The sequence below is a fragment of the Musa acuminata genome, chromosome BXJ1-4 (genome assembly GCF_036884655.1).
Source record: "Musa acuminata AAA Group cultivar baxijiao chromosome BXJ1-4, Cavendish_Baxijiao_AAA, whole genome shotgun sequence".
Lineage (NCBI taxonomy): Eukaryota > Viridiplantae > Streptophyta > Magnoliopsida > Zingiberales > Musaceae > Musa > Musa acuminata.
In genome coordinates, this window is record NC_088330.1 from 5,736,137 (window position 1) to 5,760,413 (window position 24,277).

General features: G+C 39.8%; 3 protein-coding genes and 1 long non-coding RNA gene across 7 annotated transcripts; 1 reads left to right on the forward strand and 3 right to left on the reverse strand.

Annotated features, from left to right (window-relative positions):
- Positions 1-165: 165 nt before the first annotated feature.
- On the reverse strand, positions 166-2,859 carry LOC135643592 (UDP-glucose 6-dehydrogenase 4-like). Of its 2 annotated transcripts, none has more exons than XM_065160741.1 (2): positions 2,335-2,528; positions 166-1,821 (listed from the first exon to the last, which is right to left on the reverse strand). In XM_065160741.1, the coding sequence occupies exon 2, from the start codon at positions 1,801-1,803 to the stop codon at positions 358-360; it is 1,446 nt and encodes a 481-aa protein (XP_065016813.1). In that variant the 5' UTR covers positions 1,804-1,821; positions 2,335-2,528; the 3' UTR covers positions 166-357. The 2 variants fall into 2 exon arrangements, with proteins under 2 accessions (XP_065016813.1, XP_065016805.1); XM_065160733.1 differs by lacking the exon at positions 2,335-2,528 and adding an exon at positions 2,702-2,859 and having other exon boundaries at positions 167-1,821.
- Positions 2,860-13,134: 10,275 nt separating this feature from the next.
- Positions 13,135-16,646, reverse strand: LOC135643614 (glycine-rich RNA-binding protein 2, mitochondrial-like). Of its 3 annotated transcripts, XM_065160790.1 has the most exons (5): positions 16,410-16,644; positions 15,508-15,625; positions 15,348-15,416; positions 15,161-15,267; positions 13,135-13,884 (listed from the first exon to the last, which is right to left on the reverse strand). In XM_065160790.1, the coding sequence occupies exons 2-5, from the start codon at positions 15,614-15,616 to the stop codon at positions 13,300-13,302; spliced, it is 870 nt and encodes a 289-aa protein (XP_065016862.1). In that variant the 5' UTR covers positions 15,617-15,625; positions 16,410-16,644; the 3' UTR covers positions 13,135-13,299. The 3 variants fall into 3 exon arrangements, with proteins under 3 accessions (XP_065016862.1, XP_065016873.1, XP_065016869.1); XM_065160801.1 differs by lacking the exon at positions 15,348-15,416 and having other exon boundaries at positions 15,161-15,290; positions 15,471-15,625; positions 16,410-16,646; XM_065160797.1 differs by lacking the exons at positions 15,348-15,416; positions 15,508-15,625 and having other exon boundaries at positions 15,161-15,290; positions 16,410-16,645.
- Positions 16,647-18,089: 1,443 nt separating this feature from the next.
- On the reverse strand, positions 18,090-23,570 carry LOC103980845 (protein LONGIFOLIA 1-like). The gene is made up of 6 exons (XM_018825639.2): positions 23,135-23,570; positions 22,546-22,613; positions 20,437-22,464; positions 19,342-19,495; positions 18,352-19,104; positions 18,090-18,225 (listed from the first exon to the last, which is right to left on the reverse strand). Exons 1-6 carry the CDS (start codon positions 23,286-23,288, stop codon positions 18,119-18,121), a joined length of 3,264 nt encoding a protein of 1,087 aa, XP_018681184.2. The 5' UTR covers positions 23,289-23,570; the 3' UTR covers positions 18,090-18,118.
- LOC135643627 (uncharacterized) lies at positions 22,363-23,832 on the forward strand. Its single transcript, XR_010498323.1, has 2 exons — positions 22,363-22,907; positions 23,018-23,832. It is a non-coding gene; the product is annotated as an uncharacterized LOC135643627 (long non-coding RNA).
- The last annotated feature ends 445 nt before the right edge of the window (positions 23,833-24,277 follow it).

Below are 24,277 nucleotides of genomic sequence, written 5' to 3' on the forward strand. Positions count from 1 at the left end.
TTCCGGGGCTCAAATCATGTTGCCGATGCATCTGCAGCTTATTTAAAAGAATCAATCAATCAATCAATCAAGATTAACTATAAAGATTTGATGAATATATTATTAATTTTATTTTAGTTTAGGTTTAATAAAATTAATAAGTTGATTAACCCATTTATTAGTTATAGATAGAAAGAATTAGTTATTTCATTTAGTGCAATAAAAACACTCCATACAAAGTATAATGACCGAGGCAGGATGACGGTGCAGTCACCGCTCCGTGTAACTGCAACATAGATCATCAAAGAAAAATATCCAGATAATAATAATGAAGGAACTACGTCTTGAACCTCGAAATCGAACCGAGTAATCTTCCAATTAGGCCGCCACAGCAGGCATATCCTTAAGCCATGGATCCAATGGCTTCCCGATCGAGTAAACCATGAATCCAATCTCCCTAAGCTTCTCGGGATCCACCACGTCGCGCCCGTCGAACACAAAAGCTGGCTTCTGCATGTTCTCGTAGATCTTGGCATAGTCCAGCTTTCTGAACTCATCCCACTCGGTGAGGATGCAGACGCCATGCGCTCCCCTGGTGGCCTCATACGCGTCCCAGGTCACGGACACCTCCTTCACCGCCGTTGGGCTCATCGGCTGGAGATGGAGAGGGTGATCCCAGTCGAATTTGTTCATCGCAAGGTCGCGTTGGATCTGGTCCTCCGTCACCTGGGGGTCGTAGATGCTGATCTTGGCCTTGTCACCCAAAAGGCCCTTGCAGACGTCGATGGCCGGAGTCTCCCTCGTGTCGCCGGTGTCCTTCTTGAATGCGAACCCGAGAACGGCAATCTTCTTGCCGGCGATGGTGTTGAACATGGAGGAAACCACCCGGTTCACGAACCTGCTCTTCTGGTAGTCATTGATCTTGATGACTTGCTTCCAGTAGTTGGCCACCTCCGGGAGGCCATTGCACTCGCAGATGTAGACCAGGTTGAGGATGTCCTTCTGGAAGCAGGAGCCGCCGAATCCAACGCTTGCGTTCAAGAACTTAGGCCCGATCCTGGTGTCCTTTCCCACAGCAAAGGCCACCTCGGCCACGTTGGCCCCTGTGGCCTCGCAGAGTGCCGAAATGGCGTTCACCGACGAGATCCGCTGAGCTAAGAAAGCATTAGCGGCGAGCTTGGATAGCTCAGCAGACCAGAGATTGGTGGTGATGATTCTATCCTCGGGAACCCAATTGGCGTAGACCTCCTTCAGCGCCTGGACAGCCTTCCTCCCCTCCGGCGTCTCCCGCCCACCGATGAGCACTCGATCGGGGTTGAACAGGTCCTCGATGGCCGTGCCCTCTGCGAGGAACTCCGGGTTGGAGAGGATCTGGTAATTGATGCCCTTGCTGTTGTGGGTCAAGATCTTCTCGATGGCCTCGGCGGTCTTGACGGGTACCGTGGACTTCTCAACCACGATCTTGTTGGACTTGGAGACATCGGCAATCATGCGAGCCGCGCTCTCCCAGTAGGTGAGGTCAGCGGCCTTCCCGGCACCGAGGCCACGGGTTTTGGTGGGTGTGTTCACGGAGACGAAGATGATGTCGGCCTCGCTGACGTGCTCCTCTACGTCAGTGCTGAAGAAGAGGTTCCGTCCTCGGCACTGCTTGACGACGTCTTGAAGCCCCGGCTCATAGATCGGGAGCTGATCGCTGTTCCATGCAGCGATGCGAGTGACGGAGATGTCGACGACAGCCACCTCAATGGAAGGGCATTTCAGAGCGATGACGGCCATGGTCGGGCCACCGACGTAGCCGGCACCGATGCAGCATATCTTCACCATGTTTATGTTCCAGAAAGTCTGATCCAATTAGATGAAAAATGCAGACATTATATAAATTCCAAGTAATCCAGAAAGGAATCGATCATTTGCAACTATAATTCTGCCAGTGCAAATTAAGTGATTCAAACTAAAAGAACAGAAATTAAACAATGACAGGCAGAGTTAAAAGGTCAGGTATTGGTTGAAGGAAAAGAAAGCAGAAGTTGCAGCCTGGGAAGGTAACAATCAGAAAGATTTGATGCATGTCAAGAAGAGTTTGAGAACACATGAAAATAGATCAAGTAAAGTTCTCTTAGTAGACAAGTTTATTTCCCTTGAGAACGAAGACATGCAGATGATTCACCAGATCAAGTAAATTTCTGTCAGTAGAGAAGTTCTTATCCCTTTGGAACAAAGACATGCAGCTGATCACCAGATGGGAGTGATCAGATCTGAGAATTCACAATTTGGGAATGCCAAATTTTGAAGACCTTTAGATCTCAGACAATAAAAATCCAATCAGATACTAGATTTGCATGCAGAGATCTGTACCGCAGTTGCTGCGATCCATGCAGGATTAAAGCTGCAGACTTAGGAAATATGCTGATATGTTCCTAGCAACGCCTTCCTATGAAAACCGACTCTTTTCTGAATCATCCTCCATTCTACAACTGTGAATTGGCAGAATGGAAGTAAAAGATCTGCCGATGCACACGAAATCTTGCACAGAAAAAGGCAGATCTAGTCTTGTCCATGACAACCAAAGAACGGCGGCCAAAAGATAGACAAATGGCAAGGTAGTGATGTCGGATGCTTGACACTTATGGGACCATATCCACAATGGCCGGAACAAAAAAGGACAATGGAGAGTCAGCAACTGAAACAGAGAGAGTTAATTGAGATCAGGTGAGAACATTACCTTTCCAAGGAGACCGTCGCACCTCAGATTTCTGAGGAGGAGATAGTGTTCAGCTGGGACACAGGAACAGGAAGATCTTCTGAGATCCTTCCTGCACAGAATGGTCTGTGGGGATTCCCACTGAGGAAGAAGAAAATGGTCTGCAGCTCCTTAAATACTGAGATCTAATCCATCCCCCCTTCCCATTTACTCAGAACTCGAAGTCAGTGGCATCACTGGACCACTCCAAAAGCATCACATGATCTATCATGCAAAAACATTTTTTTAATATGAAAAATATGGATATGTGTTCTGCCACAAAATTCCTACAATTCCCCAACCTGCAAAATAACAAACGAAATGAAAATGATTGGACAAATATTTGCATCCGAAAAAGGAGGGCTGCTGTCTCCAGAACAGTGGTCAGATGGGCAAAAACATGTAAGTTTTGTGATTATAAGCTTCAAAACAGAATTGCCACTGCAGAAGAAAGGTTTAGCAGTGATGTGTTCTAATATAGTTTTGGGAATCGATAAAGAATCTATTGTCAGTTCGAATCTATCATCAGCTTAATTCATCCTTCACTCATCCACGTGGATAAAGATTCAACATAAGAAATATAAATTTTTTTCTCATTTATTATGATAAAAAAAGTTAATCATAAGTTTTCTTCTATATTTCTTTATGACAAAGAAGATAATCTCGAACTCACTTCTCCTTCTTTATAACAAGGAAGATAATCACAAACTTTCTTCTCATCTTTAAGATAGAAAAACATATCCTAAACAGAAAACAAGGGGAAGCTTTCTCCTTTCTTTAACTATTCGATTTCATATTTAGGAATTTTAGGTTTTTAACTAAGAGCGTTAGAGAGATCAGATCGGAAAATCTCATCCAACCCTAGTCTTCGTGTATGTGACATATTAGGAGTACAATACTTTCATCTCGAGAGCATAATACTTTCACATCATGAGTACAGTACTTCCACCACGGGAGCATAAGTTTTCATCTTAGAGATACTTTGGACAATCCTATGCATATGGATCCGGACCATATTCGACTAGCCAAGACATCAATAGTATTTTTTTCTAATATTTGACACCAGAAGGACCCAATATTGCAGAAATATCTATCTACCTACCCTCCCTCTCAAAGGATACTTTAACGAGGAGGTCATCTGTGAACAAAGATTAAAAGCGGAGAAACACAAGCTTCCTTCTCGTTCATTATGATAAGAAAGTTAATCATAAATTTCATTTTCTTTCTTTATGACAAGGTAAACAATCTCAAACTCTCTTCTTTTCTTTTATAACAAGGAAGATAATTACAAACTTTATTTTCATCCATAAAATATATTTTAAATAGGTAAATAGGAAGGAGCTTTCTTTTTCTTGGGTAACTCAAACCCACATTTAGGAATTTCATATTACTAACTTAAGAGTTAGACAGATTGGGTCGAAAAACCTCCCCCGACTCTAGTCTTTATATATGTGACATCTCAGGAGCACAATGCTTTCACTTTGAAAATACAATACTTTTATCTTGGGAGCATGGTGTTTATATCTAGAAGATATTTCAAATAATCCTACATATATGTGCATAAGTTCATACATATTGGATTGATCAATATTTGAATAATATTTTCCTTTAAAAAAAAGTAAGTATAACACTGGAGTAAAATATTCCGATAGTAGTTGTCCAGAAGAACCAACGTGTTCTTAATATTAAGAAATAAATATTCCAAATTTGCTTTTAATCCCACAGCAGCATACAAATAAAACAAGGATTCTAAAAATTACATATTTGATAAAGCCAAACAAATGAGGAAAATCATTTCTTAAAAAAAAAATAGATATAAGGATAAAAAACTTGAAAGCACATAAAATAACTCTTTTAATTAAAATTTTAAGGGTGATTTATCTAAAAAATACACATATTTTAGGTTTTTCCTAAAAGGAACACTCCTTTTTTTTTCAAATAATACTCCTAATTAAAAAAAATCCAAAATACCGCTTAAAAGTTTTCTTGTTAAATTTTTTTGTTCATTTTTTCTAATAGTTTTCAACTGGTATAATATTTTTATTTAACACATTTATAGTATTTTTCAATAGTATTTATAGTGTTTTATTAATGTACTGAAAATACTATAAATGTTATTGAAAAACATCATAAGTGAGTTATGCCTCTTCGATCGTCATTAATCATAGATCATCATAATATCATATTTTTTAGATTTCTAATTAGTTTGATTAAGGTTAAGAGTTTTTTAGATCTTTTATAATATTTTTAAGTATGTTTTATAGTATTTTATTGTAATGGCCAAAACATTATAACATTGTAACAGATCAAAATACTATAACATGCAAAAAAAAAATTCAGTGACAATTTAGGTATTTTAAAAATTAAAATATTATTTAAAAATAATAAGATAAAAAATATTGATTTAGAAATACTCAAAGTATGAGTATTTTTTTAAGAAAATCGCTTAAATTTTAATTCTTATTATAAGAGCTCAAAGGCATAGCTTTTAAACTTTATAGAAGAAGAGCATAAGGAAGCTTTAAAAAGCCATAAAAGAGATTGCCGGCTCATAAAGAAGGTTTTATGGAACAGTACCAAATCTATTTTCTGAAAAAGCAGATGGTTATGATCATATCGAAAAGAACACTGCAACAACAGATGCTGTGTTAACAAAGGGATAAGAAAAAGAGAAAGATAAAGAGCAGAGAGAGGGAGGGAGAGAGGGAGAAAGCCAAGGCAACATTGTGTCAGATATAGTGTCGGTTTGGAGAAAGGAAAGGAAAAGAAAAGCAACCTTGTGGAAGAATGATTTCTGTTCTTCCATGTCTCTCTCTTCGCTCATCTCCCAAGAGTTACACGAGAGATGGTTAACTTCTCCTCACTTTTTCTCGTTAAACTTGAATGTCCACTTCTCTCATCCTCTCGTTAAACATTGAGGTCACCCAACCTGTCCTCAACATTGGAACACATCATGTCAACACTCCAATGAAAACGATGGGAATCTTCCTCGAAGGCTCTAATTCCATGTTACGCGACATGACTAAAGTTCCATTTGTTGGTTGGCATTGTGTTAGGTGGGCTTGGAATGGTCCCGAGGGCCATGCAATTGCCACCTAAATCTGAGCACTCATTGTCCCATTAACGAAGACTACATGTCACGAAACCACAGTTAAGTGGGGAGCTAACTTGGCTCCTACTATAACCGGAGGGTGGGCGGTCGATTCGTCAGCAGCTGCACCGCATGGGAGGGGAACACGAGTAGCTCGATTTGGTTGGCACGTACTTTTCTTTCAAGGATGTTTAGCATGGCAGAGACAAAGGCTCCATCATTCCATTCATGTGTTTCTGAACTTTTGTGATGCTCAGATTTAGTCACACGTACAAGTGAAGGAAAAGATGTGATTGTATGTATGTTTGGATGGAGTTGCTATCATCGAGTCACCCCAAATATTCATGAAGTTGATCTTTATTTTTAGGTCAAGTATGAGTTTCAACTTTCAACACCCAAAAAAAAACACCATATTAATGTTTTCGGAAGGAGTTTGTGTTCGAATAGAACCTTTCCTTCTCCTCGGCTCACTTAAGTTGGGACTGATAGTTGAATGATTTACCTTCAAAATCTTAATTAATTAGTTCATCGATAGATAAGTATACCTTTCGCTCATTTAGTTTTATTGTATATATCTATGATTCCTTCGTCTAAGTTATATGGACATGCATAATGATAGGGTGCATCCTTCTTACATCTCAAAGTTTAAACATGTGAAGTATGTATTTTTATTATTTTTTAAAAAAGTAAAATTATATTAGAGAACATAAAATTACTAACTATTATAAGTACAAACATGTGAAGTATGTGTTGTTGACCGATATATCGATCACTATAGGTATGAAACATACCGAGTTATACTGAACATATTAACAAATAGTACATGCGAACATATCAATATACCATATGTACCAATCTTTTATTGGATTGATACATATCATATGTACTGATACGTCATGATATGACGAACCTTGGTTCTAATTGTAATATTGATGTAGATTCGGATGTAATCGAGATCCTTCTTCAAGTGTATCTCAAGCCGGTATGGTGTCGAGTGAAAGTGGGATCCAAGCAAACATTTTATAAACTTGCATTTGACACATGTCCGATAAAATTTTTTTGATTCTTAAATTAGTTTTTATTTGAAAGATATGGTCAAATATTGAATCAGAATCTACGTAAGTGTAATTGTACTATGATGATGATTCCCAACGAAAAAGTATATTAAAGATTTTTTTTATAGCATGGTATGAACCATTATATTCAAGATCATTATTAAATATGAGAAATAGTTATATGCTCTCTCTAATCATAAGTGCATTTGCGCAACACTAAACCCGAAGGATGTGCGGTAACAATCGACCGAGTCAATTTCCCATTTGTATGATGTGACCTATTCTATAAGGTCGAACCCATTTCTAATTTGTGCAATATTGACTATCATATCGATCGAAAAGAGTTGAGATATCGAAAAAATGAAGATGATATATTAGTCGAGTATTTATTGAATGAGAGTAAGAACTAGATAACCATCCACGTGTCATTATCTCCTTATTAATATCAAAATTTTATGAGCACACTATCATTCTCTTTAATATGATTTGACAAAAAATACTAATCAATAACTATTATATTATTTTTTTAGATATATTATCATAATTTGATTTGATAGAATAATTAATCTATTAGTTTTGTTAAATCTGAATTGCTGATCAAGATGATTAAACATAAGTTAAATAACAATATACTCATTAAATCTCTACAAGTTAATCTTAATTTTTATCCATCATAGCTAAACTTTTGTCAACTATTCTCTGATCTAATAAGAAGTTGATATCTCTCATGCTTGACGTGAGACGTAACCATGATATGTCATTTTTACAAACCGAGCTGCAAATAAGAAACACAGATGAACAATCGATCGATCTCTCACTCTCAAATAACATTTGGCAATCGTGACATGTAAATTGTTCCACACAAACCTATTGAGTGAGAAACGGCTCCCTGTCTCCAATCTCAAAGCTCCCAGACAAAATCAGACGGCTGGTATTGTTTTATTGTTCACAATTTTATGAAATAGTAGTCATCACCCCAATCATCTCTCGCTTCCTCTTCCTATAAATGTTTTTTTTTCATTATACGCAGAAACCCAAAAAAGGAGATGATTTTTGAATCCATTCTTCCACACCGAATTCTGACACTCTAAAATGATGACTCCCTCGAACAAGTTGTAGAGCCATTGAGATCCTATGTCGATTCTCTTGAAGAACCTTGTAAAAAATTTGAGAGGCTAATTATAGATTAGCTTATGCAGTTAGTTATCTTTAATATTTTGATTTGTATATTTTTAAAAGTCATATTGGGATCTTTATACTTATGAAAATAAAATATTTAACATCGTTTCTCTTCACGTTGTCGACTGTGCTAACGGAAATAATGCATATGCTGTCATGTATGAAAAAAAATATTAAAATAGGATTAAAAAGATAATTTCAGAATATTATTCTCATCGATATTAATTTCATCTTTTATAATTTCTATAAAAGTAACAATCAACAAACCAATAGTTCTATAATAATCGATAGATGAGAAGAAGGTAGAATCACAAAATAGAGAGAGATCCTTCCTATCGAGTGCTTCATTTTTTAATAAAACCTCCAAGATATAGAGAGAAAATATAGAACAATTGAATAGCACCGTCTCACTTTGTTTCCAACAAAACCTTTCTCTTTCTCATTCTTTTTATTCTTTTGGATAATGAGAATAGCACTACAAAATTATATTTTTAACCCTATTTTAACGTCATTCATTTTACATAACATTATGTCCGGTATTTTCGTCAGTAGAATCGACGATGTGAGGAAAAATATTTTAAATATTTCACTTTCATAAATATAAAAATTATAATATATTTTTTTAAAATATAAAAATCGAGATTATAAAGATAACTAATTAGATTGGATAATATAATTAGCTCCGACTATTGTATTTCTCCATACATAGCAATGGCGACAGGCCACCGGTGCTATAGCAGGCCTTACACGGACCAAAGGTCGCTTTCTGCAACTTCAAGTACTTAAAAGTATTTAATACTTGTAACATCATGTGAAAGAACAGTATGTCTGATTCTGAATTGGACATGATATTCGAACATTTCGTTCAATATTACGATTCTTTTTGCATTCCTCTTTGGCGTTAGATCAGGTTAGGTGACTGAATAGTATGAAACTTTAAACACAATATTCATGCCCTATCAAACTGTAGGGATGACTAGCTTCATATGTTTTCTTCACTTAAGGAAGGCAGTGGGCCAGTCGATATCATTTTAAGTTTGATCATAATCTTCTCGACCAACCTTGTTTGTCAAAAACCTTTAGCATACTTCCATAAACCTTGATATCTTAGTCCATTAATGCTAACATTTCTTTAGGTCGCTGACTGGATGAACTCTGCTGAACCAACTCATGGTGTAAAGAGAAACGCAGCGAGACGCATTCCCGAGTAACAAAAATGCACCATGGAGTCCTCCAAACCAATGCCATCATGGCTTGTGATGGGCACTTCACAAGCTTCATATGAATCCTGGGAGGCCAGTGACGAAGTTCATGCTCTTATCCTTCTTCAATATCATCTATTGACTCTTTCAGAGTTTGGAGTGTCAGAGTGAGATGTCAAATACCTTAAAACACCTAAGATGGATGTTTCCTTGGCAAATGCTAGTCATCACTGACTATTTGTTATTGTGAGTGAGATGTGGTGTATTTTGTACTAAAAAGAATGAATTATAAATATAAAAAGAAAAAGTAAATTGCATGGAGCAGTAAGTGGTCGATGTCACTCGTTGTTTTGAAGTTATTCCCGGCTTCATGGGGGGCAGCGGGCTGAGGAAAAAGCCAGGCGGTGCCGGACGCGTACACGACACAGGTCAATTCCGGGGGTGCATGGAATGTCGCAGGAACACGCGGAAACGTCCGTGACGCCGTGCCCACCACCCTCCCTCTCCGCCCCTCCGCCCACATGCTGCTCCTCCCCATTCCCCTGGCTCGTCATGTGCTCCCCCCCCCCCACATGGAGCTCCCTCTCGGTCCCTGTGCCCCCCATTCCCCGCTGCAACGACGGTGATGCATCGCTGGCCAGCGGCCACGCCTCCCTTCTTCACATGCGCTCTGCTCCGTGGCCAACTCCCCCTCCCACGAGCCCACCACACCCGCCCCGCCTCCTCCTCTTCCTCCTCCTCCTCCTCCTCCTCCAATTAGCGGCCACCACTTCCGCGGACGTCTTTGCCATCACGACGCGTACCCATACGCCTCCCGCGGATACGTTTTACTTTCAGTCCAACATATTAAGTCTTCTCTTATGCCACGCTTCTGATAAATGAAGTGTTACAAGTACACAAAATAAATGCTCCTAATCTGCATTGATGGATGATGTGCTGACACTGACATGTCATCCACATAGCACCCACGTAACATTCATCTTGGCACGGGAGGGGACGACGTATCTCCCTTAAGTTCCCACCACATGGTCCTCATGCATGTCATTCGTGTCCAGTGACACATGGAGTGGAGCCCACCATAACATACCTAATATGTCCATTTAGTTTATTTTATGTCCTAAAACACTTGAAGCAGCCGCATCGACCCATCACGGTAGTTACTGTTCCTAATAGCGGCTTCTGCGAAAGAAACATTTATTTCTGGTACCCACAAGTTTACCCGCGGATAGAGGTGGTCCCGTTCATGGTTAAGGAGTAAGGTTGGATGTAAACATTTGGGGTGGGAAAACGGGGTAATTTTAGAAATTGAGGCACGTGAAGATTTCGGACTCCCACGTGCTTCGTGGCAGCGCCTCCTCTGGCTTTATCATTTCAACTTTATTTTGCAGTCATGTGTCCCTTCACTTTCCAATATTTACATAAACACCACTCCACCTTAACACTGAAGTGACCAACGCGATGGCACTTTCGTAATTTTACAAGTAAGTAAGGACCTTTCCGTGGAGGGTGGACTCGAACATTGTCTCCGGTCTTCTCCGTCCTCTCTCCATAAAAGGGCGCTGAAAGAGTCGCATGGCTTCCCATCCCCGGTGACCCCTTCTTCGAACGCCCTCTTCTTCTTCGCGACGCCGATGAGCTTCGACCACAAGATCTCGAGTTCCGTGGTAAGAATGAGCAGGAGCGGGCGAAGGAGGAGGAGGACACTTGTGAAGCACTCGAGGAGATGCCACCACATGAACGGCAGAAGGAAGCAGAGCAAGGCGGCAGTGGCGGTACGTCTTCAGACGCTCAGAACTCTTATACCGCCCAAACCCGACGTCGTGAAGGAGGCGGCGGCCTCCGACAGGCTTTTCAAGGAGACGGCGGACTACATACTTCTGCTGCAGACCCAAGTCGAGGTCTTGAAGCGGCTGGTGGATATCTACAACCCTTGCACGGAGTAGAATGGCAGCGAGCAGTGAGTGATATGATACACATGGAAGAGCGAGCGCTAAAAGAATGGTTTTCGGTGTTGCCCATGTAATTTTGCTGCTTCACTTGTAATGTCTGTGTGTGTTAATTATAGCTTCCGCTGGTTAGGAGACAGCCAACAGAGAGATGCTACTGTGATCTCCTTGTCCCGATGTTTGAGCTTGAACCGGCAGTGCACCAGTGCTCTTAAATTAGTGGAGACACTTCTCCCAAGATGGTTGTACACTTGAGTAGTTCTGTATAAGCACTTTTCGAACTAGACTGTTCCTCCTAGCGACTCCAGTCTCCACAAGGCGGCAATGGGGGATGTGGAATTCTGTAGGTAATCCCTTAATAATGTTGGATTCAATCATTCAGGCTGCTTAACTATAAACTGCTTGTCTAAGTGAGTACGAGCTAACAATCTTATTCAAAACAATGTTTCATTTTAAGTTCAATCCATAGCCCTTTCTCTTGGCCTTTGTTTAGCTGTTCTTGCCAGTTCAAGTTCGTATTTCTATAGGTTTTTTTGGGTAGAGCATTTAGATTCTCAAAATAAAGATGCATCTCTGTTAATATATGCTACAACGAGCGACGGCCTTGACCTCATCTCCTCATCCCCAGGCAATTCCTCCTCCACCTTGGAGTCGAGGGACTGGGCCAGCACAGGAAAGGTGCTCCCTGCATGACAGCCTTTGTCGTCGAGTTCCAGCCACGGTGCGACCGGAGACAGGCAACAAAGGGGGGGAGATGGGAGTGCTTTCTGCTGAGCTGACCAGGCCACCGTACGTCCTTCCTCTACCTGAGACACGGTCTCCGAAGCCATGTCGGTAAGCATCACCGAATTCAACAGCGAGGGCAAGCCTGGCCCGAGTAACAACGGTCGGCCGGCTGCCTCACGCCCCAAAGGGGAGCTCGTAGGACTGTCGGCGGTCGGAGATGGTGAAAGCTTCGAGTGGCCACACGGATTGACCGAGTTGGGTGGCTGCTCAGGATACAAGTGCTTGACGGGTCTCCATGGTCGCCGGTTTGTGATACCTTTGGAGCACAGGCAAACACATCCCTGGTGCATCAAGCTGGTCAAGTGGTTTGCGTGTCCAACTAAGCTGAACTGTGATGGTTACCATTGAGCCGACAAGTTCCGATAGTGTCCATCAAGTTGGTCCAAGATGCAACAAATTAGTAACGTATTTATAAAATTAGATTTTATTATTGATAAAAAATATATTAATGATGAATCATCATTCAACGTATAATCGTCACGTAAAAATTATCGTAAAAGGAAAAGATCAAGATCACTCTCCACCTCTCTATGTGTGTGGACAAAAGTCCAATGTAAACTGATCGAAACTATCTTCGCCCATTTCCCAAATGTCAAGACGAGCATGTGACGATTATTAGATTATCCCCTCCAAAGTTAAGTATAAAAATTAATCACTAACACCACGTCGAAGGATTTTTTTTTCAAGAAAAACTCATACCCACTAAGAGACCTCAATCAAGCATGGACCGGATCAAAAAAAATTCCTCCTACATTAATCTTAGCGCAAGTGACACCTCCTCGAGAGTTTAAAAATTTCATCGGTCATCCTCTTAGACATTCTTTCAGCTTGGATTTGGATCATATTGGATTGACTAAGACATTCTTTATTTAATATGTCAACTTCCCTTCCGTTACAACGTACGTGGTTCAGCAATGTTGATTTTGATATATATATTCCAGTTGGCGAAGAAAATAAGTCATATCGGGTCAAATAGATACTGGATGATTGAGGCTACTCTTCATTAACCAATCAGATCCTTCTAATTTGTTTGCAAATTATGTACAATCTGCTCAGACCGATTAGTCATCATGCCATAATTGAGAATATGCAATTCTGTTCAAAATTAGACACGTCAATGAGTAGGATCACTTCACAATACGTTAATCGATAAATATAAAACAAAACTTCACATGTTTATATTCTAATGCATCAAAGTAACTATAACAGTAATAAAAAATGTTCTTTACGTTCTATACCAAAATCAAACTTCACATGTTTATATTCTAATGCACACCTCCAAATCACTGGAACATAAGGCAAGATACACATGCTTATTTGGTCATTGGCTTCGCTTATTGGCATAGTCATCAGGCTCATCATCATCATCCTTAATATCATCTTCAAACAAATCCTGATCGTCATTGCCATCCTTGGTTGATCCACTGCCATCATAAGCACCAGTATCATAGTCATATTTGGCATTGTTGCCACTGACTGTAGCAGCACTGTCGTTGTTGCCACTCTCGCTACAACGGTATACTCTGTTGTTTCCCATGTAATTACCAGTACCACCACCATAAGTACCATCAGCCCTGCCGATGGAACTGTCATGGCCGTCGTCACCCCCGGCAACACCATAATTACTACCCACGGTGCTCATACCATCATATCCTCCATAGCTACTACCACCAAAGCCACCACCGCCACCACGAGGTCCAGTATTGTAACTTTCTCCACCATAATTACTTGCACCATTACCGCCACTTCCATAACCTCCTCCACGACCATGACCACTGCTTCCGTAACTGCCTCCACCACCGCCATATCCACCACCACTGCCAAAGCCCCCTCCACCATAGCCACCACGAAATCCACCCGATCGTTCCATGGCGTAGTTAACCCTTACTATCCGGCCATGAAGATCCTGATGTAGTAAGATTCATCATTGATACAGAACAGAGCAGTTTTGACTAACAATGTAATATCGAATTCAAAACTAAGCAATCTGATCACATTTTTTAATCTTCCAGCTTGAATAAAAATTAGCAGTCCAAAGTAAGAAGCAAAACTCATATGTATGTTTCAAGTGATAGCCTACCACTAGCAAAAAATTATACCTAATTACAAGTTTTAAAGATCTTTATCTATGAAATATAGTACAAGCAATAAAAATGAATCTTGTGAATTTTTTCCCCTCAAAGCACGCATTAGCGTAAGACAAGTTCATGTGACATCTAAATTATACCAAATACCAATTAAGTCTACGGTTGAGTCAACCAATCGATTTTTCTTCTCAGCATCATGCAATTAACTTGGTATTTTAATCATAATTTTTAGTGGTTGATTTAGAATGCTCCTGAAATCCAATTTTGTGCCATAAAGAGTGTCACTAATAAATTTCTGTTAGAACGATCATGAAGTTGGTTGTATTTTACCTTCATCAGATAAACATAAGATGAAAGTACAATGGAAGTTCAATGATAAAGAATCCAACCTTTCACTTGCATTTACAAGAGACAGAAACAACAGAAGTCGTAGCCACTGTAGTGGTAAGAAATGATGCTACTAGAATACAAAAGAACAGAACTCAAACCAGTGTTCATTGGTAATCAATAACCAAATAAAACACAAAAGGTACCTCATCAAATTTACCTATTAGTAGCACAATATATGATTAATTAGATACACTAGGGTGCCTAATCTTACATACGAACATTTATGAAGAATTTTGGGAAAAGAGTAGGATAATAATTTAAATGAAATAAAAACATAGGACCCACTGTATTTACTTAAGGAAGACACTGACAGAGCATGATTATGCATCCATGTGATGAGACACACTGTGATCCATTTTTACGTACAATATGATCATACTCAGAAGTTTCCATGTGGATTAAGATCCTGGGATGTTCCAGATAAGAGCCAAGGCTCTTGTCATATAATTGTCAGGGCCTTCTGTTTCTAGGTTAGCACTTTTTATGTACTTCCACATAAAACTGATAGTGCAACAGGATCAGCACTCTGACTTGTATAAACATAAATGATGAATTTTGTATAGCAAACAAAATTAACAAATAAGCAAAATGAACTGTCAGGCGGATGTACCTTCCCAACAATGCAGCTTATGGAAGGGCATTCTGATTTATTTAAACATTAAACTCACATGGCCGAGAAAAAAGCAAACTGAACTATCAATGTACCTTTCCATCCATGCCACTAATGGCAGCAGAGGCTTCTTCACTAGACGTAAAAGTCACAAACCCAAATCCTCTAGACCTTCCCGTCTCCCTGTCCATGATAACTCTAGCTGCAGAGGAAAACATCCATGAACTAGTATGGATGCAGAACATTTATTACATTAGGTTAGTGAAAAAAATTATCACTTGCCTTCTACAACTTCACCATAATTAGTAAACGCTTCTCTTAAACTGTAATCATCTGTGCCATATGAAAGTCCTAAGATGCAAATAATAGAGGCATAAGAAGCTGCAGAAATATGAAGTCAAATACCAGAACAAAAGTTATTCTTCATTGTACTATGGCAGACCTCCAACAAAAACCTTTGAGGATGACATGCACCGTATTGCTTGATTTAACGATGGACTTAAAGTTACAGAATTCTTCAAGAGATTTCCAATTCTATTTGCAAAAGCCATTCTTCACACCTGATAATGATAAGCACAAAAAGGAAACTAAAGCATCTTAACAGGTTAAACACAAGCAAGCAGCATACCAAATATGAAAAAACTGAACACTTAAGATTAACTGGAATAATATTTTACCTTTGGTAATGCAGGGAAGAAGTGGGTTTCCAAACAAAAACCATACCAACATAGAAAACATTATGATTTGATAAATGCAATTGGTAAAAAAATAAATAATGGCTTAAAGCCATTCATCTGACCTCATTTATCCTATGTCCATAAGTAATCACTAAAAGTTGGAGTTCTTCAACAATAACCACCTAGACCTTTGCTATCAACTAATGATATCGAACTCAAATTTGTACATCCTATGCGCACCATGCTAATATTCAAGACGGTCAGTTGTACCACTATGAGTTGCACAAACAATAGAATCGTAGAATTCTATTGTTTGAGACATAAGAACACATCAAATCCTCCTGCAACAAACAGAACATCTCCAATCGAAATCCCTTGCTGACCTGACCCTAACCAAACTTATAGCTCAGCAGCATCCATTTTAATACCATCATCTCGACCTCGACAGATCGACAAACAGCAAGACGATAACATGATGACACCAGCCACCGAGTGAAGTAATTGGAAAGAACCAAGAATCATCGCAGCGAACACTCAAACGTTCAGATCCCAAAAAGAAAGATGATCGTGAAACAAATCGAGCAACCATACCAAAAGATGCTATAATTACACTGATGGAAGCAGAAAAAGAGGCGAAATAGGGCAAGGGATTAGCAACATCAGATACCTTTCTTTCCGTGATCTGTCGACTACTCCCCTCTCGAACGTGGCCAAAACCCTACCCACTCGAACAGGACGGGGGTTCAGATCGGAAAACACACATGCAATTTCGTGATGGATCTTATCCGTTCGTCTGCGATGGATGGAAGAAATATCCCCTGAGGGGTGGGAGATATTTATGTTCGCACTCTAGCAGTATTTGGACGTCGACTTTCACCGACGGGGCAGAGAGGCACGGTGGCGGTCGATGACCATTAAAAAGTAAGATCTTTTTTCGCCTAAGAATGATATTATATTAGCAACCGAAGAGTATTCACGATGTCATCGTAGATTTGTAGGAGTAAATAGGTTAATAGAAAAAGATGCATGTTAAAGATGAACTCTTCCAGATCATGTCATCAATTATTCTCTCATAATAATAATATTATGAGAGAATAACATTATCAGCAAATAATATTATGACTCTTCGAGATGTCATAGTGGCTTTGCCAGGAACGATTTCTTTGACACGGGCTCAAGATGGGCCCCGTTTCACCCGAACGATTTGACTCGTCTCAGGCCCAAGAAACATGGGTGCAAAAGGCGCGTAACGAGAAGACGGTTATTACCCAAAGAAATTCCATAGCACTACACATGTCGATGCCCAATTTCCCGTCGACTACCATCCGATTGCGGGGAAGCTTAAGGCGATTCGCGCGGCTCCCCTCCGCTTGTCATCCCTTCCTCTCCTCTCTTGTTCTCCGAATCTACCGCACGAGGTTCTCCATGGCGTTGATCGATCGGAAACAGAAACAGGGAGAAGGAAGAGGAGTCTCGATGCTCCTCTCCAAGCCGTCACCGGATTCGCATCAGCTCTCGTTGTCTCATCGTGGATTACTTGGTCTCCTTTATGGTTTGTTTTCCTCTCCGTTATTGCTCATAGCGAAACTTGTTACATGCCTTATGATTTATTTGCACTGCCATAGAATAACATTTACTGGAACTGTGGTGAAGGTTATGCCCGTTTCATACGTGTTGGATTTTGAGCCATTATCAAAGTCATCCATTAGACCTCTTAGAGTTTTGTTGTGTGATTTTTGTGTACAATAAAAAGAGCTGATACTCATATATCAATTCAGGTTTTTTTTACCCCTTAGGATTGTATACATTTTAAATTTTTATTGCCATATTCTTTGAATACGTTTTAGGATGTTAAAAAAGCAGCCTCAGACTGCCAATGTTTAGTGTTTGTTTTTATTTCTTCACAAGAATGCTTCTAGATTGAGTAGTTAAACTTGATAGCCAGGAAATTGTAAACAAATGATTGGTGTGGAATTCTGAATCCAATGTCTTTCACTTGATGTATTTAAAGAAGTGAACAAGAAAGGTCTGGGATTACATGTAGATATTCTACAGTTGAATTTCCTGCTAGAGTGAAACATGGAAGTGTATATTCCAACAAAATTTATGAAGGAAAATTGGCAAAATGCTCTACTGGCCAATGACTTCTTTCAGATAGGTAAGGTGTACTTTTGAGGTACACAACAGGAAGAATACCTATTACCAGCTCAATAGCCATCCACAAGGTTCTGATAACATACAAGAAGCAGATACCAGATGATCCTAACTATCAATTCATTATTCTTTTTTATTGTTACCACATTTTGGTAACAATTGGAGGGTGATAAGAAGTACGACAAGAATTGAAATTATTAGCACTCAGCGAAGAAGTGACTGTTAATGAGGGGTTCCAGCATTAATGGGATTGCTAAAATGTTCTATATTTTTTTGGGGGATATTAGGACCAAGGAAGAAAAATCTCCGAGGGCGGAGCAAGGCCATTCCTGGGAAAAAAGTTTGCCAGTTGATTAATATATAGACATATATATGTATTGTCACAACAATAAAGAACAAAAACAAGAAGTCGACTTAATTCAAACACTTGGTAAGTAGCTATCTGTGCAGCTTACTTGGCTTGATTTGCAAACCAGCTTCAGTGACACCACTTAAAACTTCATCGATCAAATCCTTGAATATCAACCTCTCAATCTGTAAAGCCACCCTCGATTGCTCGACGCTGAAGTCTACCCAGCCTTCAGATCGGTGGAGGATGTCCTCTCCAGCAATAAACTCAACATCATCCTCCAAGCTGGTAGATCTTGTCTTCTCAGTTCGAAGTCTTCTAATCTGAGAGCACACTTCTTCCAGTACAAGCTGCTGCCCACTTAGTTTTCTTCTGAACTGACATAAAAGGTCAAGGCCATTCCCATAGGCAGTTGATTCCATCTTATGAGATATGATCTCATTTACCACATCAAAAACAAGCTTCCTGTGGTTCTTCTCTGTATTTGTCTTCTGATGCTGAGTTTCTTCTTTATCAAGTTCAAATTTTGAGAACCAGCCATGCTTTGGTTGCTCGAGAACACCAAACAACTCCGGGTTGATAGCATGGCCTGATGTATAGAGCTGAAGCGGAACCCTGCAGTCTTTGTTCAATATGCCTGTTGCCAGTAGAATCTCGGAAACATAATTGTGATCCGGGTTGTCCATGTTACACTTCGAGGTAATGAAGTCTGTTGTTGGAAGCTCTGCATCAGCCGATTTCAGCATTTTGATTTGTACAAGGTTTTCAAAATCTTGAAGTTTCTTGAGGCTGGTTTCATCATTCATCTTGGATGAATTCTTTGGGTGGCAGTACAGGTCTAAAGTGCAAGGTTCAGTATCTGCTCAAGGAGGAATAAGAGGAGTCATTACAAAGGTAAGTCACAGGGTTTGCCTTGGAATATAACTTAGATATCATTACAAAGAGTTGCATAAATAATGAGACTATTAGGGTCCACATTGACAATTCAAAGTAGTGTGATTAGTTACCACTACAGAAGAAAACTTTCATTTCTCACTGAAACTATTTTGTAAACATTTCCTCATTAAAGTACAGAATTCATAGAACAAATGCTCACCTTTGACTGCATCTGGGGTTCTCTTCACAGGGGAAGGAGAAAACTGATCCTCATAGCATGAAGAATCAAGAACTGACACAGGACTTGGGTATTCAAAGGTAATACTCGTGAGCTCCTTATCTGATATATGTTGACTTGTATTTACTGCAGAATTCTGAAACAGGCAAAGAAATCAAAGCAATGAATGATATGCATGGATAACATACAATAAAATCATATAATTAGACCTATGAAGTTGATATTATGAGTTGTACGTTGGAATTAGTGTTAGAAAGTATACAGATTGTGTATAGAGTAAAATTTCCACAGCAACTAAATAATATATTTTGCAGTTTTAGTGATATTGTGGATTATATGAGAGATCACTGAAAGAAGTTAAAGCATCACAACTTACTAAAAAAAAAGAAGTTAAAGCATCACATGACCATGGACTTCATTTTATTTACTTCACTCATAGAAGAATAACTAAAAGAATAAAGAAGATTATGTGTCTTAAATATGAAGACCAATGAGGAATATGAATATGGCAAGGTATTGATGCACCAATATGTCAAAACTGAAAAGCTTAGGATGTGTCATGATAATTCTTATAAAATAAATATAATATAATATATAACAAATTCTAAATCTTATTTATTGTGTTAGAATAAATGATTAACAAAAGTCTATACTAAATTATGGAGAAGATAGAGAGAGCATATAATAACTGAAGAAGTATGATTAGTGTTTTAATTTCACTAATTATTGATGTTTAATACAAACAATATATAAACAAGTTATTTAATGATATATTTATCTTTGTAATTCAAGAAACGTCCAAGTAAAACAAAGTTTTTTCAAGAAGAATCGATAAAGAATCCCTAAATTATTCTAAAAGTTTATGACATTTTTCAATTTATTTTTGAAAATTGGATGCTTTGAAGCAAATATTTGACACACATCCAAGAAATATCCAATCAATGTCATATCCAATTTAATTCATTTATTATATTTTGGTTCATCATCTAAAATTTCTGATTTGTATTTCTTCACTCATTTAAAATGCATTGTATCTTTAATATGAATGATTAACTGCAGAAGTAGGTAGAGTTGTACCTTCTGGTTCAAGACTAAGGTTGCAATCTGGGAAGCCCTGCTTGATGGGATGCGATGCTGCAGAACAGATGACTGTAATGCAAAGCTCCTACTTTTGTTAGAACCTGGTGAAGTTTCATCATTTCGACGACTTGAAACCCTTTTCTCACAGATGATTTCATCAACATCAACCTGGTCTTCTCTTTTTTGTACTTGAGATTGTTTCAGCCTGAGTTTGTGTCTTGGAGAAACTGATTCGACTGGTTTCCTATTGTTATGCTCACTTTGAGCCTTGTTCATGTTGGGGGTAAGTGGACATGGCTGCTTCTCTGCTTCTGTTTTTCTCTGCTGCAGTCTTGGGCTCAGAATGCTTGAAGGTTTTGCTGAGACTCCACTGTTCTCTTCCAGATACTGCATCAAGTTTGAATGAAATTTTGGAGAATTATTATTTCCCATGGACCTTCTGATGATTTGCCTATCTGTTGTTGAGAGAAGTGCCTGAATGTTTGATTCACCAAGTCTGACTCTAGGACTGTGGTCTCTCTCAGCTGTGATGTTTGCTGAGCTTTTCTTTCTATTACCAGCACTACTTGTAAGCAGCTTTGGAAGATTTGATAGACCTTCCAGAAGAACTACTGTGTGACCTGAAGCATCTGAAATTCTGACATTCTTTGCAGGCTTCATGACTACAATTGGAGGATCAAAAGCTTTTGGAGAACCACCTTCTTGTGCTGGTTGTTTCCAGACCTTTGGTGACCTTGAGTTCTGAGTGCTTCCCCTTGGAGTTCGGTCTGCGTAATCTTCCAGCACAGATATCTTGTAGGGATGATCATTATCCTTTGTGGTCTGCGCCAGCCTCTTCGCGTGCATAGCAGCTACTATTTGTTTGAGAGCCCTGAGGTCCTTCTTTTGCTGCTGGAACTTAGGCCCTTTGAGTCTCTCCTCTATCTCTTGGTAGATGAACTGAGCTTCTTGGTACCCAGTTCTTGCTTTCTGTGGAGTCTGCTGTGTCCAAGGTGCGGTCTCAGTCATGATCTTTGATTTGTGTTTCAGCGGCGAATGATGATCTTTTGGCTTTGCTATTGTTGAATCTCTGCTTTGAACAGCGTGAGGGAGCTGATCACCTTTTGCATTCCGAGTTCCTCTTGGTCTGGTTGCTGAGGTACAGTCTCTCGGTTCATGGGAAGGAGCACAGCTTTTTCTGGCAACTGCTGCTTGAGCTGCTGAGTTCGAGCCGAGCATTTCATCCAAGCCCATGAGCTTTGCGACGATGCTGGGTTGTCGCTTTTGGCTAAGATCCTGAAGCAGATTGGAAGCTCTATTGACACTGGGACTGGTAGTAGTTTTGTTGAAGTCCTCCAAAGTTGAACTTGTTCTTGAAGCAAAGTTAGAACTCCTTTGAGCTCCTCGCCTGCTGTCCAGTGAGAGCCTTGGAAGCTCTCTAAGTTTGTTAGCGGGCTTACTGTTATCTTGGGAATCCATCGACAGCCGCGAGAGTTCTCTTCCATCATAAGAGAAACGAGGTGATCTCCGTGATTCTAGGTAGAACGAGGTATCATTTGCTTCATGATCACGAAAACTCCAGGGTGCTTCCTTGAGTTCTCCCAGGAGTCTGATTGCTTCATTGAGATCAGCTGGCATTCTCGTTTTGGCGAGCAGCACAGGCCTGGGCGAGTCCTTGTGCTTCACTTCATGGTTGTTCACCTTCTCAGTTGATGCAGTTCTGGTAGGAAAGCCCTGAGCGCCTTTCTTTATGGGATCTCTCACAGCATTGTGGAAATCAAGGGTTTGCAGAATAGCCTTCGGGGTACTACTGCAGGAGTCAAAGCTTATAGATTTGGCATCATCTTCTGGTTTCTTAACCTTGGGTGAATTCGCTAGTAGCGACTTCTCTTGAAAGAATGCTCTGTCAAAGGAGCAGGCCTCCTGTCGAGATGCTTTGACAGATTCGAGAGAAGAATATGACGAGCTGGATGAGGAACAAGAAGCTCTTGACGATTCCATGGAAGCTGTCTGGGTTTCGTTCAAGCTCTTGCTCAGATTCTTCTCCTGCATGTTAAATTGATATCTGTCAATCTTCTATCGATAGAGAATAAAACAATAGTAAGTATGCTGAGGCTGATACTTTACCTGAAGAATCTGTGAAAAGCGTGGTTTTTGCTCTGACTCTTGTCTTCCATTCTTTGGAAGAACATGTCCTACCCAAGAACAAGATCAATATTTCGTTAGGATCTAACTCCAAAACTACAGTCTGCAGCATAGACACATATCAGGGTATCCATTTTAATTTGGTGGTAACAATTTGATGATTCAATTTGACAATTGTCAAAAGATGAGCACTTAAATGGTCATCATTGATGCTCAATCGACACTTTTTCAGAACAAGAATTTCTCCATGATATTAGTTATTTGTAATACAGGATCGAGGCAGTATTATTGTATTAGTGGCTCAAGGCTTTACAATCATCAAATTCTCCATGTATGTTCCTCAGGTTAGAAATATCTTTATTAATAGATCGATCAATGAAAACCTATCGACTTATTTATTTGCAGCAGTATTATTTCTGTATATCCTTTCACATATCGCCTATTTTAATGCCAGGGGATCCAACAGAATCACAGAAGGATCAGAATCTTCAAAATTAAATTTGAGTTTGCTGATGATACAAACGCCTCGACAAGGAGTCTCATAATTGATTCAGCAAGAACCAGTTGGTACCTGATGGAAGCTTCCTATGGTTGTGATCATTGAGGCGCTTCCCAATGAGGAGATGGTGGCGGTCAAACATCTGAAAGATTCCGGCGATGCACCCAATTTGCTTCTGCAGATCCATATTCTCATCCGTGAACGCATCGAGCAACTTGGCACGCATTCTGAGCCGCTTTGATTCCACGACTTCAATATAAGGCTCACAAAAAGGGATCTGTTTTCTCGCTCTAGTGTTGGTCGAGTTCTGCAAGGGAAGGCATGAGCAAACTGTGGGTTTAAGAAACCAATTGTTGGGGAGGGTTCTGAGTATATGGTGATAGATTCGAGCTGGGAAGAATGGAATCGAAGAGGCTATGTTGAAGATGGCTGTGAGGGGCCTTCCTCGCACCTCGCGGGTCTTTAAGCAGCTTGCATGGGCATGTGATGGCGGTCAGGAAGTACAGAGCATGGTCGACTGCAAATTGTTACCAGTATCGTTCTCAGACTCTCCCTCCCTTCTTCTTTACCTGCTGTCATTTTTATGCACCATGATACGTGTCCATACTCGAACACAATCAATTGGTTCATTTAACTGTGACTCCAACAAGGTGGTCCTACGAACAGTTAGTGAAGGCAGCCATCTGGATTGTCTGCCATTGCAGAAACTGTCGAATCTAAACCAGTAGAATGAATGTTTCTTTGTACAGTAAAGAAGCTGTGACACACTACTTATCCATCATGTTAGCCATTTACAATCTTGTTCTGGTTTTGGTATGGATATGAGACTCCTGAGCTCATCCTCCAAGTACAAGGACACATGCTCCTAGTAGGATATAGGTCACTGTGGCCTTTTAGTTAAGCACAGTGATACATTTATCTTGGAGGTGATCTTTAAAACTGTTTACATCTACATGTCAGCCTATGGATGTTAAGAATGGGTTACTCATAATTCTCTTCCCTTATATGCATTTATATACTTTGGTAGTAAGGGTGTGGTGATGAATGGCATGTCGGATAAGATATAGGGAAAGCAAGGGCACATGGGGCTAGCTACGGCTGCTCTTGAATCATTAGGCAGCACCAACTAACTGAGTGCAATAATCCATGGCATGTTCCAATCCATTAACTCTGGCATTTGTACCACAAGGTTGGCACAACTTATCAAAGAATGTC